General features: G+C 40.9%; 1 protein-coding gene across 2 annotated transcripts; it reads right to left on the reverse strand.

The window, feature by feature from the left end:
- Nucleotides 1-3: 3 nt before the first annotated feature.
- Nucleotides 4-12,323, reverse strand: RB195_006178 (uncharacterized protein; the record flags this gene model as incomplete). Of its 2 annotated transcripts, XM_064179107.1 has the most annotated exons (6): nt 4-8; nt 307-386; nt 7,274-7,376; nt 9,642-9,735; nt 10,088-10,182; nt 12,215-12,323. In XM_064179107.1, 6 exons carry the CDS (start codon nt 12,321-12,323, stop codon nt 4-6), a joined length of 486 nt encoding a protein of 161 aa, XP_064036094.1. The 2 variants fall into 2 exon arrangements, with proteins under 2 accessions (XP_064036094.1, XP_013306621.1); XM_013451167.2 differs by lacking the exons at nt 4-8; nt 307-386 and adding an exon at nt 9,372-9,525 and having other exon boundaries at nt 7,220-7,376.
- Between the last annotated feature and the right edge of the window lie 4,341 nt (nt 12,324-16,664).

Consider the following 16,664-nt stretch of genomic DNA (forward strand, 5'->3'; position numbering starts at 1 on the left):
AATTTAGCCTAAATTGAGAATAAGTGGTGTACGTGCGACTTGAAATCCTTCTACGTTGCCTACAATTTCCCTCTGCAAGCGCACATAACTCCCTACAATGAACTGAATTCATCCTTAAAAATGATTCTATGAAACTAGTAGCGGGCCATGTACATCCATTTGTTTGTTAGTTCTAGCCATAGAGTAGTTTTTTTTTACGCTGAACCACGCGAAATGCTCGATAAGCGCGCGCGAGACTCGGTGAGAAAAAAATGACGTCAGGACTTAGATATGGGGTTAGGGGACAAATACGAACAATGCTCATACCTGATGTGTTCAGAAGGATGCTGTGAGCATCTCTAGTCAATCTACTAGTGGACAGACGAGAGCTGAGCTGTCGAACTGTCCTGTCAAGCTACCCGTCGACCGCGTCGGCCTCAAATAAAAAATAGTAACGAAACAACAACATGCTGTAGCATCTCAACACGAATACATCCAGTTCAATGCCGTTTTCGAGGTCTTCTAGATCATCTATGCGATCGAAGAGTCGAAATTCATGGGAACGAGACCGGCACGGATCGATACGCAGTTTTTATGTGAATGTGCAGACTGTGGCTCGTCTCCATGAGCACCGGCCCCTCATAGAGGCCATAGGATACAGTGTCTACCAACCAAATGAACCAATAAAATCGGGAAAAGCAAAGCGGGACGGGGTCTAGGACGGTTTTTTGTGTGGGGCGGCGGGCGCGCGAGAGGCACGAGCAGTGAAAAAATGGTTGAAAAAGTAGACTAGCAGAGCGCAGACATGACAGCGTGACGATAGAGACGTAGAGGAACTCACCGGCAGCGGGAAAAAAAAGATCGTCGGATCTGGTCGGATGGCATATAAAAAGTAGATCATAGTTCCCTTACTCCATTTCGAATTCAGTTAGAGCTGCTCTGGGTGACGGTGCGCTCCTCCGTGTTTATTTCCGCCAATGATGCCCAGTTCGGAGGTTGCTGGGATAAAAAAAATGACAAAGACGAAGGGACGTAGACGAATTCGCCCCGTGTTCAGAGGTCGTTGATATCCTCAACTTCCTGCAAGATTTCCCTTCAGGAGAGCGCTCCCAGCATACACTATCAATCGATAGCTGAAGGCGATCTCATGTCGAATACGTTCGCAAGAGCATGCCCTTGTCGCGTACGTTCCCGTCCTTACCCCACCTTTCGATCGATGCGGCTACCTTTCTTCATCTTTTTTTATCAATTCGAATGATAAATTCATTCAGTTCTCACAGGAGTACTGCAGAATGATCCTACAGTGAAAATCTTCGAATAAGAACCACTGAGCAAGATTCTATAGCCTTCCGAGGGACCACTGAAGAGGAGCAGAGACAGTAACTACTTATCGTATCCTTGCGTAGTTGCTGTTTCTTGCTTTACAATAAGAAGGAAACGGAACTGTGTTCTGGACCTCTTTGCAGAAAAATTTTAACTAGTTTCATAACTAATTTACTACTCCTTGGAACTTACTAAATTACGAAGAAGAAATTACGTCGCCTTCATGTTGAACCGCTCTTCTGAACATTAGAATGCCCGTGAGAATTTAGCGTTCAAAGTTTCAATTCGTTTTATTAGTATGTTGAACCCATTCGGTAAAAAATGACACTGAATTTTATCCGGGGATTCGCCATCGACACGTTGCTATACATGCCTTTTCAAACAAGCTCCTACACAACTCTTAGTCAAAAATTTAATCGCAGCTAACATTAGTTGTCTGGAGGCAGCTTTCAAGGAGTAGTTCGTTGCTCTTTCCCGTAACAGATATGAACCTTCACCTATGGATGTATGCCCAAAAATGGGATTGAAGACGCGAAGCAGCACTTAAAAAATCAAAAACTATAGGCCTCACTTTAACCGACGGTGCAACTCTTTGCACCCGTACAAATGATGAGACGAAAGCGCGTAAAGTGAACATCATCTTCAGCACAGACGTGAGCAGTTGATATCACCGTTAGTCCACTTTGTGCGGTATCTTTCCGTCAATTCTGTGAATGTAAAGAGTAGCCTTGTCAGGTAAACTAGAACTTTTCTGGATGAATGTTGATCTGATGCTGATCTGCGAGGGATGTTTAGCAATTCCGTTGTCATTCCTGAAAACACCGTTCTGAAAACTTCCTACTGGTTAAAGGCAGCATAAAACTGAGAATCTGAGGTGGTGCGGGTTTCAGGTGGAGTATCCGTATACGGGGTCGTAGATTATGGAGACGGAGAAGTTCCGCTCATCTTTCCCACATGCATCACCGCAAACAGCCGCCTCCAGAATGCTATTTTGTACGACGCCATCTGTTGCGACGCTCCACCCCTTGCGCCGCCTCCGCTCTGCGATTCGTCGAAAATCAATTCGGACTGCCCCGATAGGCAGAAAGGGACGCTACGCGTGCAAGGGTGGCGCGCTGCAATAGAAGGCACTGTAAAAAACAGCATTCAGGGGCCGGCTGCTTGCAGTGATTCAGGAAGAGATGAGCGGAACCACCACGGCCTCCATAATCTACGACCCCGTATACGGATACTCCACCTGAAATCTGCATCACTCCAGTTTCCTGGTACGCTGCCTTTAAGAAAACTCAACATAGGAAATTCCTGCTAGCGGTGTACTTATGCGAATATATCCATTCATATTGCAGAAAAATCTATGCTGATATTGCACCCATAAAGGTGAGTAAGCTTATTCTCATAGCTTTGGAGAGAAATTCAAGGTTGGAGGCTTTGGAATTGAGGTAGACTGGTGAAGAGCTGCCTTCAACTCAAAATCTTCAAGATATCTATGGAGAATGATTCGTTAAAGAAATACTTCTATCAATGATAAATATTAACTTACAGGTGAAAATGTGAATAAGTTTAAATATAGATGTAAATACGATCATTCAATGATTTAAATTTAGTGATAAATGGTGAATTCTTGGTGCAATCTCAGGAGAGGATCGAGAAACAAAGAAGATATCTTTACGAGTACGCATGTTCAAGTACACAGTTCAAACCAAGAATCTGTTCCACTGGCTAGCTGCCGAGCTGCGGTAATCTGCACAACAGAAAAAAAAAACATGATAAAAACTGCAGTGGAAGTGTGATGCTCCCAATTCATCCTTACTACTCAGGAATGGTTAGTCTTGGAGATTTCTCTCATTTAACAACTTCGTGGTGATGCCAAGAGGAAAAATCTACGAGAACTTGAAGAATTTACTAAATTACGAAGAAGAAATTACGTCGTCTTCATGTTGAACCGCACTGTTGAACGTTAAATTTCCCATGAGAATTTAGCGTTCAAAGCTTTAATTTGTTTTGTTAGTATGTTGAATCCATTTGGTAAAAAGTAACACAGAATTCCGTCGGGGAATTCGTCGTCGACCGTTGCTATCCACACGCATTTTCTTTATCAATTCATTTCCAAATTTCAATTCAATGCTTGTTTCTGAATATAATACAATATGTGTTTGGAAGGCTCCGGTATTGTTTTCGGTCCATGTATCCTGAAAATTCAGAAACAATTTTTAGTAGGAGATTTTTAAAGGAACTGATTTGTATCTTTTTTTTTACTTGTTTCCGATTTGAAAACCACCTTTCTAGAAAAAGAGCATTGCAGATATGCCAATTCAATCTGTTATGATGAACTTCTTTCCTTAAAGTTCTGTACTATCATTTCTGAATACAATTCCTCATCAATAACCAGGTCAGATAATCACTTTCGAATTGAAGCAAGGGAATTGGAACATTGGAGTGAATCGTCATCTGGTTTTAACATTTTTCTCACGGTTTCAAAACGGTACCTGATGGATTATCGTTCTTTCTCAAGGTTGCAAGTGAATCGTTGGAGATCATTACAAAACTTGAAATTAATTATGAATATAAGTTGAGTCAATTCTTTGCGACTATATCGCTCCATCGAACTAAGTGTTGGGAGATCAAATGAGGAAACATTGGGAGGTACAGCCGTACATGCATGTGGTTGAGGTGGAAAATCAGGAAATGAAAGAAAAAAAAGTAAAAATGAGCCTCTTAAGGCGTGAAGTTTCTATTACGAGACGGAAAACCGACGAAATTTTTCATGTTTTTTAAACTGCACTGGTTTGCCACGATATTTCATTCTTACAAGTACTCTTCTAAGAGCTGTTTTTAAACGATGGAAAACTTCCTCCCCATGAAAACCGACTGTTCTTATTTTTATTCCCTGATTCCCTTCCACAGGATCGCTACATTACAAAAGCGCACTTTTCACTCGGAGCACTATGATAATCCTTCCATTGATGACGTTCCTCCGGTTTCTGTTTCTTATTTATTAATTCATTCCAAAATGTGGCTGATTCGGCAGAAATGACATCTTAACTTATCGCATTCGTTGAGTGAACGATGTGGTAGCTATAGTTGGGCCAAAATGACATGAAGCATGAACAGTTGCGCAAGCGTCTGCGTTCGAAGCACTGCGGTGGAGCGTAGCGGATAGAATCGTGTAAGGAAGGGTCCTCCCTACCGCCACCCATCTCTCAGTTCGCCTTGATTGCACCTCGATTCCAATCCCTGTCTCCACCGCACCGCTTCGAGCGCAGCCGCTTGCGCAACGGTCCGTGCTTCATGTCGTTTTGGCCCGCCTGTACACTTTGGAACCTACCTCCACTGACTTTGGTACTTTTAAGCTCACAACCGCTATCTTTTGTGCCTTAGAGAGCTGGTGATCTCGTATGCAATGTCTGAACTCCGCTCATTTCCGTGCCAGAAAAAGAAAAGGAGTCAACAGTGCTTACAAAAACTGATCAATTTGCAAGTACAAGTTTTCGCCGATGCCATTCTATGGATCCATGTTTCTTTGCTCCCCAACATTTCATGTTCCTCTCAGGCATATGATCTACCCTTGCGCTCCACAGCGCAGCCGCAACTGCACTGTGGTTCGTGTCGTTTTGACCTCATTCTAAGTATAAATCCCTTAATAGCTTTGAGCCGTAGTCCTTCCACATCCGAAAGGAACCACTTTGTTTTCGTTCTCCTCGTTCTGGAATGTACACTCACTAGCTGCGCACTGGACAAAGCAAGATGCAGAGCAAGACACCGTGACTGAGCCGCCTGCAGACTTCTACCAGAGCCAGGGAACGGTAGCCCAGGACGACGAGATAGGATCTTGCGAAAAAAACGACCATCTTGCTAATCCATTGTCGACTATGAAGAGCTTGCTATGATGGTTGCATTAAACGCTCTTCCTGTCGACGACGACATTTGGCAAAACATGCGTGCTTTCATTCGCATTTTTCGCTTCGCAAGCGTCCTACCGGTGCAGGCGGAACTCTGCATTCAGCTTTAAAATGCAGATGGGGGCATGTGCTTTGCGTATACATTTCAGTGAGGTGCGCGGTGGCAAGTCCTCACAAGAATCGTCCGACAGAGTTACGATTACCATACGTGCGGATGTTTTTTTTTTCGGTGAATGTTGGTAGTAAATAAATAGTCTCTTCCGACGACGATTTGCTCGAAGCTGCAGTGGGCATCGAGCATGTGAAGGTGGATAAGCAGTATGACGGAGCGGATGCGTGTCGATCACAGAAATGATGTGACGTGCGGCAATCGTGCTGCACTCATCTCGACGACCATATTGTGCCTACATCATATGTGATGTTTGAGACTAGTCTTTCCCCATTGAATTTCTTCTCCCCGAAAAAGTCTAATTTCACTAATTACAATAAAAATCTCATTTGAGAGGAGCTTGCAAAGTGACATCAAACCAGTGAGTCTTAGAAAGTATCTTTATCGACAGAGAAGAAAACCAGCATAAAGCTACTTGTACAGCTACATTTCATAGCTCTGTCAAGGAATAAAATCACTGCCATTTCCGTCTCATGCTCTGTCGTCGCGGCGCCACCGTTCTACCGTACCCCTGCGTGTGGGTGATAGTCATGTAATTTCTGAAACAAATTGTGCATATGCTCGAATCCATCCATTAGCAAAGTACTACGTGCTCATTCAAACGAGTTAAAAACCGCTCTGCTTTCAAGGGGATCTTTTACATGAGGATTAAAATGATGGAAAAAATTATCTAGAAGAGTAAGTGAAAATTAGGAAGTAATTCGTTGAGGCTTTAATGGAAATTATAATTCAGCTTCATTTTGAGTTCTCTTGTTCGAAGGTTTCAAAGTGAACGCTTGAATAATATTTTGCCTCATCAGTACACAGCAGTGACAAATCATATGTTAAAGGCATCAGCCCACGAATCTGAGGTGGTGCAGATTTCAGGTGGAGTATTCGTATACAGGATGGGAGACTATGGAGAGGGGGGTGATTCCGTCCATTTCTTCCTAATTGCCGTAAAAAAACGGCCCGGAAGATACGGCTTCATTCGTTTTGGCGCACCATTTTGTACAGGAGGTTCGATTGGAGCGCGCCAGTCTTGTGCCGCGCCGCATCTTCCGGGCCGTTTTTTACGGCAATTAGCAAGAAATGGATGGAATCACCTCCCTCTCCGTAGTCTCCCATCCTGTATACGAATACTCCACCTGAAATCTGCACCACCTCAGATTCGTGGGGTGATGCCTTTAACAACGCTATGGATTTGTTCTGCAAGCAAAAAGTACATTGCCGGACTCGAAGCACCGAGAACAGAGGAAATCGGACAGCTTCTGCCCACTTTGCTTATCGGTATTTATTTATACCACTCAAACACTTCCTACCCCGAGAAATCCTAGGGCGTGGAAGTATGATAGAAGAATAGCCTTACGGACGTAATGACACAATTATGGGAAGAAGCTGCCGAAGTGAAAATGGACAAGAATCATATTCGTTATCAGGAGGTGAACACACTAAACAAAGCAAGAAACTATTGCAAAAATGTTTTCATGTGGTAAAATTTGACTAAACATGGCATGTTTTGGTCTTGTTTTGATCATCGAGGGGTACGCAGTTTACTTTTCTCCACTTACTCAGAATATAATTACCATTCACTTTTTAGTAGAAGAAAGTGCGTAAACGTAGAACTTATCACAATGAAATTCCTAAAGAGTAGAAAGTAGAATGAAGTAGATGAAGGAACAGAGCAGAGTAGTATAATAGAATCTCCGCCTATGAGAAATAGCAGCATCTAGTTCAACAACATATTTATACTAGTTAGACGTTAGTAATATCACAGTAAAGTACGTACGTACCTACATTAAAAAAAAAACTCATAACAATCAAAATTTGTTGGAGACGAGCCCAAGAAGGCAGCAAACTCTCTCATATATCAGTCTAAAGTCTTAAGAATAGCAACAATAGTGTTTTGCACTGCAGTAGTGACCATCTCCAGTGTACAGGCAGAATCGAATGGAGGTATGTGGATGAAGAGACTCCGAGATTCGTCGTGAGAAAGCGATAGGTAGAACGAATAAGCGCACAAGTACCTACAATGTGTTTACTTTCTGGAATTGTGTTTACCTCAAAGAAAAACTAGGTCAATCTTTGTACCACACACGTGTATGCAATGTCAGATATATTCAACCGTATGTGCATGGCGCGTCTTCTAACGCACGTTTTTCTTCTTTCCAGTATAAACTCCCTCTTCTTTGCGCCGTACAGCAATAGAAGCTACATCGCGCTCACCCGATTGAACACTTTCAGCGACGATAATAGATGTGTACCTGGCTGTGTACCTAATCAGGGCATTAATAAGCCACGATCAGTGTTCGCCTAACGAGATGGACGACGGAATTACAATATACAATAAGCGCCTTAGAGCCGACCAAGCCATGAAAAGAAGGATAAGAGATAAAGTGTATGGTATTGTTGAATCTGCTCAGAATCCGCCAACGATTCATTCTTTCCTCTCATTTCAGTTCAGAAACGTTGCAGGTCTACGAACCCGTGTCTAGCCTGTACAACGACTTGCGGGGGCTAGCCGATGTGTCAAGTTAGTGTTCTTTTCCTTCCAGACAGAACTGGTGCCAGCTTATCGACCCCAGAGGGATGAAAGGTTTGATTGACATTAAGACGACTTCAAACCACCGATCGATCTTGCAGCCGAAGCGGAAACTCTTACCAACTGCGCTACACCCGCCCTCTTTAATGACTATGGCAAGAACAAGCTGGCGTTAGATTTGTCTGGTAAATACAATCCTTACAGGTGGGTGTAGTGTAACGGTTAGAGGTTCCGCTTCCTGCACTATCCATAGGAGATTCGAATCCGCCCTGGTGCTCACCAAGCCCTTCATCCCTCCGGGGTCGATAAATTGGTATCAGGCTTGTCTGGGAAAATAAAAACACTGACTTGACACATCGGTTAGTCCCCGCAAGTCATTGTATAGGCCAGTTACACGTTCGTAAATTTCAAACGACTCTGAAGTGAACGTGAGGGCGCATCCGAAGCGGATTGATTAACGCCAGAAACTTTTTCCTTTATACAATGCTAACCTCGAAAATCATTGTAGATACTGGACGCGTTCATAAAGCTTAAGACAATTTCGGATTGAAAAACGTAGGCACATCCCAAACGGATCGATACGCCAGCTACATCCTTTAACCTTTATCTTATTCTTATTATCCTTTATCTTTTATCAGTTGCACCAGATCAATATGTGTCAAAAAGGAACGATGACTTTTCTTGAGGATATACTCAATTCTGCAAATCTAGAGTGGGCATCATCAATGCTAATCATGGGGCTCCACTACACTATAAAGTGAGTATTACAAAATAGATAATCTTACAAAGAATAGCCCTATGTTTTTCATTCTATATTATGTGTTAACCAAACTTAATCCAGTAAAATAAGGAGAATAGTGGGTTAAAAAATGTAGGGAAAAGATTGTCAAGGACAGAATAAATAGTTTCAGTTTCTCTCCAAATGATCAATTGATCTTTCTTTAAGTTTTTAGTCGTTTAGAGGATAATTTCATAATTACCAAAACATTAATACAGGGATTACATTAATACATAACAGATGTCAAAGAAAACTTCACAGGCTTGAATGTCCTAAAACGCTCGTTAGGTGTGATGCGAAATATGTATAGAACTACATCTACAGTCTAGTTCTAAGAGGCGGGTGCAGCACGATGCTACGAGGTTCTTCCGCGAGTATACGGTTTGAAAGCGCCCAACCACACCATCGCCACCGGATCAATAAATTGGTACCAGACCTGCATGGAAGAAAAAACACTGACCCTTTAGATCGGATGACCACCCAAAAATATTCTGTAGACCAGAAACGAATTTACAAACCTCAAACGAATCTGAAGAGAAGTTGAACGGGTTGACAAACTCCAAAAAGATTGGTCAACAATCTTTCATCACTTGTACTTCATCTGTGATTCTATCTCTATGCCTCAGAGAGTGCATATGCACTAGCAGTGCATTCGGCTAGGAGCTTAGGCTTATCAAGAGAGACCATAAAATGTCAACACACCGTCCAGGATCATCCGAAGCAGTGATTTTTAGGTCTTTAAATCCGAGTTCATCAGAAACCTGAGCTGCTATTGAAGAACAGTCTATAGATGTGTTGAGAATAAAATCTGAGCATTCGGTACAAGTTGGGCAGACATTGTCAATTGGAACGCACCCTAGGAGAAGTGTACTGCAGCTACAATTTGGAAAAAAAATAAAGGATATGCATATGAAAGTAAACTGATTTTTTATTAATGTGAGAACTCTGAGAAAAGAGGAGGCCAAAACTCACCGTCATTGTCGTAGCTAGTATATCCTCGTCCGAATGAACGGCGTTCTAATTTGATGTGACGGTTGCAGGGATGAACACCAATGTGTACAACTAACTGAAAAATAACCATTCAGTTACTATGTAAACTCAAACATAATGGTCCCGAAACGAACTGAAAATAACAGCACGCAAGAAGGAAAAAGGTAACCTCGGGATGTTTGATCTACCTAAGACATAATCAGCATTAATTCAACGTACAATAACTCGTCGCCATATGCTACATCAGAGCTCTGAATATCGGAGGAAATGCGTACACTTACAGATATCTTTCACTGTCCACAAAATTAAAGTAAGACCATATTCACCTACATAACGTTTGAAATTGGCTCATCCCTCACTGCCATTTCCTGGTAGATTAATAGAAGGAACACCTCGAAACAAACGTTTGCATGAAAGTTTACCCCTACCTTAGGATTATGGTCCTTCCAAATCCTCTTGACAGTTTTTTCAACTTCTGCATATGTAACATTCATCTTCTCAGTCACCAGTTTCCCATCGAATCCTGGAAACGGAAGTCTACATGGGTGACCCGGTTCGGCCATACCACAAATTTCTCGGAAGCAATTTTCGATGTGTTGACTGCAAAAACGGAGAATCCAATATTTAGAGCAAGGGTCTGATTTTTGGTTGATTTCTGTTCGTTAAATTGAAACGAAGAACAAATAGTAAGTAGAAAATAGTAGTCTTACAAAACGAGTTGCGTTATGCATCCACTTCATTTATATCACTTTTCAAAGAATAGCTACTTATAATACAAGAATAATTGCAAGCGAGCGTACACTCGATCCCATGAGATAGACCAAAATAAGAAGGATATTGCAGAAAAGACAGCCAGAAATAATGCACGGACGTACGACTAAATATTGATCGATTCAACTGACAATTTGCAGCATCTGCAGCAATACAACTCCTAATACCCACTCTGTATGCATAATGACTTAGACTTTGTGAAAATGAAGAAAGCAAAAATCTGTGATGGCTTCTAATGTGCATCTAATGCATCGATTCATATGCCCAACAGAGCCGGAGAATCAGTAGATCATAATAGGCATCAGTAGCCCCAGAAAAGGAATCTAATATACGTACATTCAGCTGAAGTCCTTATTGTGAGTTTCGTTAGAGCATCTCAGGAAGGTTCAACAACATTCAATCACTCAAAGAGTGGCAATCTTACTTGCCTTAATCTCCTGGGTGATATTATCGCCTTACGCTAGTGCCCGCATCTTCGCCGAGGTGTATCGTTCTTGAGCTTAGCTTTGCCCAATCTTCTTGATTTTCAGCAAGAACTTGCAGAGAATCAATCGCTATGCCACATAAAGGGATCGAAAAGTGCAGAGGATTTTACTCAGGGTGCAGCACCAAGCGATGCGTCAGTTGTGGGTGGTTGGCAACCACCATCAAATGCCATCAAAATTTGTTTTGGCAAAAGGTCGTTCCACAGTTTTTTTAAACACGTTTTCCACATCCCTGTAGAAAGGAAAAAGCGAAGACAGGTCGAATGTTCTAAAAATAGCTGCTCACATAGGTCAACTTCTCTCTTAACCTTTTCTTAACCCTTAAAAGCTGAACTACGAAAATCAGTTGCATCTAGCTAGGCTTTGAATACTTATTATTTATTCATATTTCCTGTAATTTCTTTAACAAAATTACACTGCATTATTCCTCACACGCAAAGATATTCGCAGCAAGCAGTTCCTAAAATTATTTTTTGTTCGAAAAAAAAACCCTCCCAGAAAGATAGAATTACCTGAGCAGCATGACTATCAGTAGCACGCGGTCGACTTTTTTCAGCAATTTTTGAGCAGTCTCATAAATGTTCCCGATGTGTAGGGAAATTTTGATAGAACTACTCGGTGAATGTTGAAATCAAACCCAATTTTACCCGGATTAACAACCAAACAGTTATCATCGCCGATATAAGCAAGAACATGACCTAACTATAATTTAACATCCGCCTGTTAGAAATTCAAAAGGGGCAAAAATTGAGCGTAATTTATGGCCTCTGCAGTTCTAACAGAATCCCAGATAACATAAATTTCAAGAATTATTTCTCTAAACGATGATAGTAGGGAGAGGTTTCTTTTGTGGCGGGGAAAAAACTAGATATCCAACGAGTTGGGTAGTAGCTTCTTTTTGTAAAGATTTGGAAACAGACTAAGGGTTATTATTTTAAATCCTCAAAAAGTGATGTGATTAAAGATAATCCTTGATAGATGGCTTGAGGCAGAGTTAGAGTTATAATAAATGCAAAAAAAAAAACTAAATCCGAACATCCCAGAAAGTTCAGCATCTAACTGCGTAAAACTATCGAAACAACGATTGAGGAATAGCAAAACTCTTAAGCCATAAATCATCGTCATAACCGCAACGTAGCGGTTAGCGCGAGTGGTCTTAGTGGCGAACGGAAACGTCACTCCACCAGCGAACCGCATAGACATCAAATCCTGACTCATTTCAGGTCGATGTTTGCCAAAACATCCCTTACAAAGCTAATGTTCACCTACGCGATGGAAAGAAAGTTCAGATATTTGCACCTGGGATCTTCTTCTCAGCTAGCAGATCGACAACTTGTGAACTTGGATTCTCAGTGAACACTCCAAATGGTCCAAATCCCGTCACTACAACCACGTCACCGACTGTCATATCTAAGACAGTTTTCGCTAACTGCCTGAAAATAAAGAATTTGCGAGCGCTGCTTTGGCAGGTGATAAGAAAGACAGGCTAAACCCAAGGTTATTTCAAATACGATTACGCCAATAAAAAAAGATATGAACAAGCAGACCAAACGCAAATAGAGAGAGAAGAAGCAAAATATAAAGTACCACAGAAAGTACTGTAAAAATGTGTGAAAATGTGCGAAAATTTAAAGTGCTGGAAAAAGGTCGAGTACAGAACATAGAAATTCATTGTGCCAAATAAGATCAGATATCACGGAGGAAGTAGTGATGTTCCAAAACAGTATTCATGATGAGGAGTTGAAATTTGGAAACGAAGAGATTAGAACAAAGCAAACTAAAAGTTGCAGGGTAGCTAAAATTTAGGAAAATTTTGGCCAGATTTATGACTAGAACCAGGAACTCGATCAGTCGATTGGAACAAGATATCTTCTTCCTGAAAAAAGAAGATTGTAAGACCTTAACCGAGAACTCACCATTTACAACCCACTAGCAAATTCCGACAATATCTGCTCTGCGTTACCGCCACCATTTATTGTTTATCACGCCGTTTTTATTTGGTCGCCAAAAAAAATCTTTTGAAAAACACTACACAGAGGAAGTCTATTTTGAGCGGTGAATAAAAACTGCAGGAAAATGTGTGAACCGAAAACAGTAAAAAAAGAGGGACGTGACGTAAATTAAACAGTAAGGAAAAGATTAGCTCAAAGAGAAAATTTTACTGGTTGTAGAGGAAATTGAAAACCAGCGCTATTGTAGGCTGGAAGAATTGTCAAATTTTATAGAATTTCTTAAGATACTCGGTTATTTCAATCAAGCTCTCTCGACATAAGTGGAGTAGAATATTTACCTACAAAAGAGGCAAGAGGCAAAACTCATATAGCAACATAACAACCGCAAACTTTAAGGAAACCCTAAAATTTATTCCTCTTTTCTTGGAATCTTTCTTCCCGAAGGACGTCAGACGAATTTTTCGAAAGCGTGAATGTGAACATCGAGAAAATTCTTTACCGTCGAAATCCAATTATCACAGTCATTTTCAGTATTCAACTAAGTTGTCGCATAAGCATAAGAACTAGATACTTTACTTTACTTCGATAGACTTTTGCACTTCGAACCAGCCTTTTTATCAAAGCATCTCTAGAACGGGCCAACTTGACAGAGCATGTTCTTCTATCGACGGCTGAAAATCTTCCAAAAGTTTCAATAGATCAATTCCGTATAGTTTTAATCGTCATTCCACTTCTCCACTCTCTTTAGTACTTCTCTGTAAATCAGTTCTTCTTTCACCAAATTTTCAGAAATCATGCCCCATTTCAAATGGAAAAATTTATTGAAGAATTCCTGTGCGCTGTACTGTCCTCACCATTCTTAACGATATGCTCCAAACAGCACGCACACAATCCCTCAGTAAGCTCCAAGAATGTCAGAATCCGATTAGGCGTACCACAAAGCTGTGCGGATTGTTATTAGTCGACAGAGGTGGGAACTCATTCCTTCTGATTTCAATCAGCTAATGCACACAGTATATCGTCCTCTTCTATTCTAAAGGATGAGCGCACAGGCACCGTTTGCACAGCTAGCTTCCAGAAATGCTTCTACAGCGGTGAGCAAAGAGATCTTTTCGGAATCCTTCACTTATTCGGTTCCGTTTCCGGGGTATCTAAGTATCGTAGCCCCAGCCCAAACTCGCGCCATGCTATTTCCCTCGCCTTATCTCCTTGGCAACGCCGATACAGAGCGGCGAGTCCTCTCTTTCATGCGCGTCTACGAACTCTCTTCGCTTAGGGCTTACGCTTAATTGAATGAATAAATGTTGTCATTTGTTTATTTATACATATGAGGATCCATAACTTACTTCGCCTTCTCATCCTTCTAGGTTTAATCCTGCTCTGCTGAGAGCTCGCAAGTTCTTTTATCAGGATGATACTATCACCACTAGTCTACGCATATCTAAAAGTGCTAGTAACTTCATGTACGTGCCTTTTTTCCTACATCGTGCTATTTCAGGGTTTTATACCATCTGCAGAAACAAAATAAGTGCAGAGCACTATAACAAGGTATAAAAAAAATACAAACTCTCCATTAAACTCATCCACTTCCGATCGTTTTCGTTCCAAACAATTGCGCACTTTTATTACAAGTTGTTTAGCTATCCAGATCCTTGAAGTTTCATTTCTTATTGAATCGAGCTGAGGTTATGCTGCACTTCTAGTTTTATTTTGATTGATTCCTGATTATGTATGTCATGTTTCGCTGAGCAAATTCCAAGATGGCTAACATAAAATAACTTCACATAGCTGAACGTCATAGAATCTCCTTCAATTTGTTTAGGTTCAACTAGGCAATTTACCTTTTGTATAAGTGCTTTGACGACCTCCAGCTTTGCCATTGCCCAAGCGGAAGAAAAATGGGACAAACTTTACATTCTAATCACGAGAGTCGATAATTTCTGTCGTAAAGGTGCAATCATGTAGAAGGTAAATGCTTGATTTGGAGGCCTGTTTCGTTCTCACGAACTAGTTAGTTGAATTTCTTTCATCCCATTTTCCACATCCGCTGAGTACTCAAGTCTGAACCATAGGTGCGAAAGGGAGGAGCCAGATGTTCCTTAGGTGAAAGGGGTCTAGCTCATAGGGTCCAGCTCAAGTGATGAGGATCCCTTCACCAACCGTCCAAAAGTGGAGGGGTCAGAACAGGGGCTCCGACTATCGCATGTATGGCCTGAACAACTTAATTGTTAGGTGAACGATCCATTTTCAAGGCTACTTCGTTTAAATCTGTGTGAAACTGTGTCTTAGTACATTAACTGAAGTGACAAGCAAACTCTACTGCATAGATGTGGCATTGCTAATAAATACGACATTTAAGCTCTCAGAATGAGAATGTAAAAAGAAAGGGATAGGAAAAGGAGTAAATGGGAAAATATACATTCTATTGAGCAACGTTCAATAGAAGAACACGAGTGGTCACGATTACTCTTTCGCAAACTCTTACTTTGTCTCTTACTTACTATGCCTCCAACATTCCAACGGAAATATGGCTTCTATTTCTTTTTCTTTGATATTTTTGAGCTGACTACTATTATATCATCTTTATAGTGAATAATTAATCCATCTGGGTGTAAACAAGTTTCTCGTGGCAGCTAGAATACATTCTTTTGGTGCTGTGAGGGGACCTATAACTGATTACGCAGGATTAATGTCAAGACGAACTAATTTTGGATGGATTTCTACAAAACATGAAGAAATAATACAACTAATGTACTATTGAGAATTTCCATGCTAACTGAGATGTTCAGGTCAACGTAAGAGAAAATAAAGCTAATAATCGAGGTGGAGAATTGCTGTCCCATGAAATGTAGCAATTTACGTATGTCCTTCATACTTTCCTCGTCTACATTATAAACATACTTTGTATGTTTTCTGAACTAAAAGGAAGTTTTTTTTCGATAGAAAAATGTACTGTTTGTGCAACGTTTAGATTTTGGGATTTATTTGCTGCTATAAATTTGTGCCTTTAAAACAACATGTGCAAAGAGTTCCTGTCTTAGTATTTATCAAATCTTTGTTCGAAAATATCTTCTGCAATTTTTTTTTCAATCACAAAAAGTGGCGAACATCTGATGTGAAAAAACACTGGCCGAAATAGCTAACTGTCAGAAGAAAAAACGGAAATGTTTTTCTTTTAAAAAATTGAAAAAAAGGAGTCAACAATATAGAGCGGGTGAGGAAAATCCGCCAATCTTTCACTATTTTTGAAGTCACAGATTGTGTTCTTGAGGCACCTTAAATCCTGGAAAGATGTAGGAAACAAGTGCAATCAAAATAGAACGTATAAATCAACAACCCGTTCAGCAATTCCAATGGTTATAATCACGACACCAAAATACCACTTGAAAATCGTCCTTTATATCAGCCATTTCGACACACACAATCAAAGTAATGAAACTTTTTCTCTTTTGAAACATCATAAGGATCTCTATTCTTTCGCATCCCTGAAAAGCCAACGTCCCCGGATACCCTTTCTGTCCCTTCTTTGCACTTGTCCCTGTGTTCTATTGACACTAAGGTCAGAGGCACTGCTACCGACCTAAACTCTGGTGTCTCTGAATTTATGTGCGGCATTAACATGCACCATACGCGCATAGTTCACCAGCGAAGTCACACCGTAAATAACATGCCATCTGTGACTAACAGAAAATAAACACTGTCTCTCAGTTGAGCCGCTAGATAAAAGCTAACTGCGTTCTGATTGTGTTACATCCATGAACTTCAGGACATCTGCACTGCAACTCTTTCAGACTCCT

Source organism: Necator americanus, chromosome I (genome assembly GCF_031761385.1).
Source record: "Necator americanus strain Aroian chromosome I, whole genome shotgun sequence".
Taxonomy (NCBI): domain Eukaryota; kingdom Metazoa; phylum Nematoda; class Chromadorea; order Rhabditida; family Ancylostomatidae; genus Necator; species Necator americanus.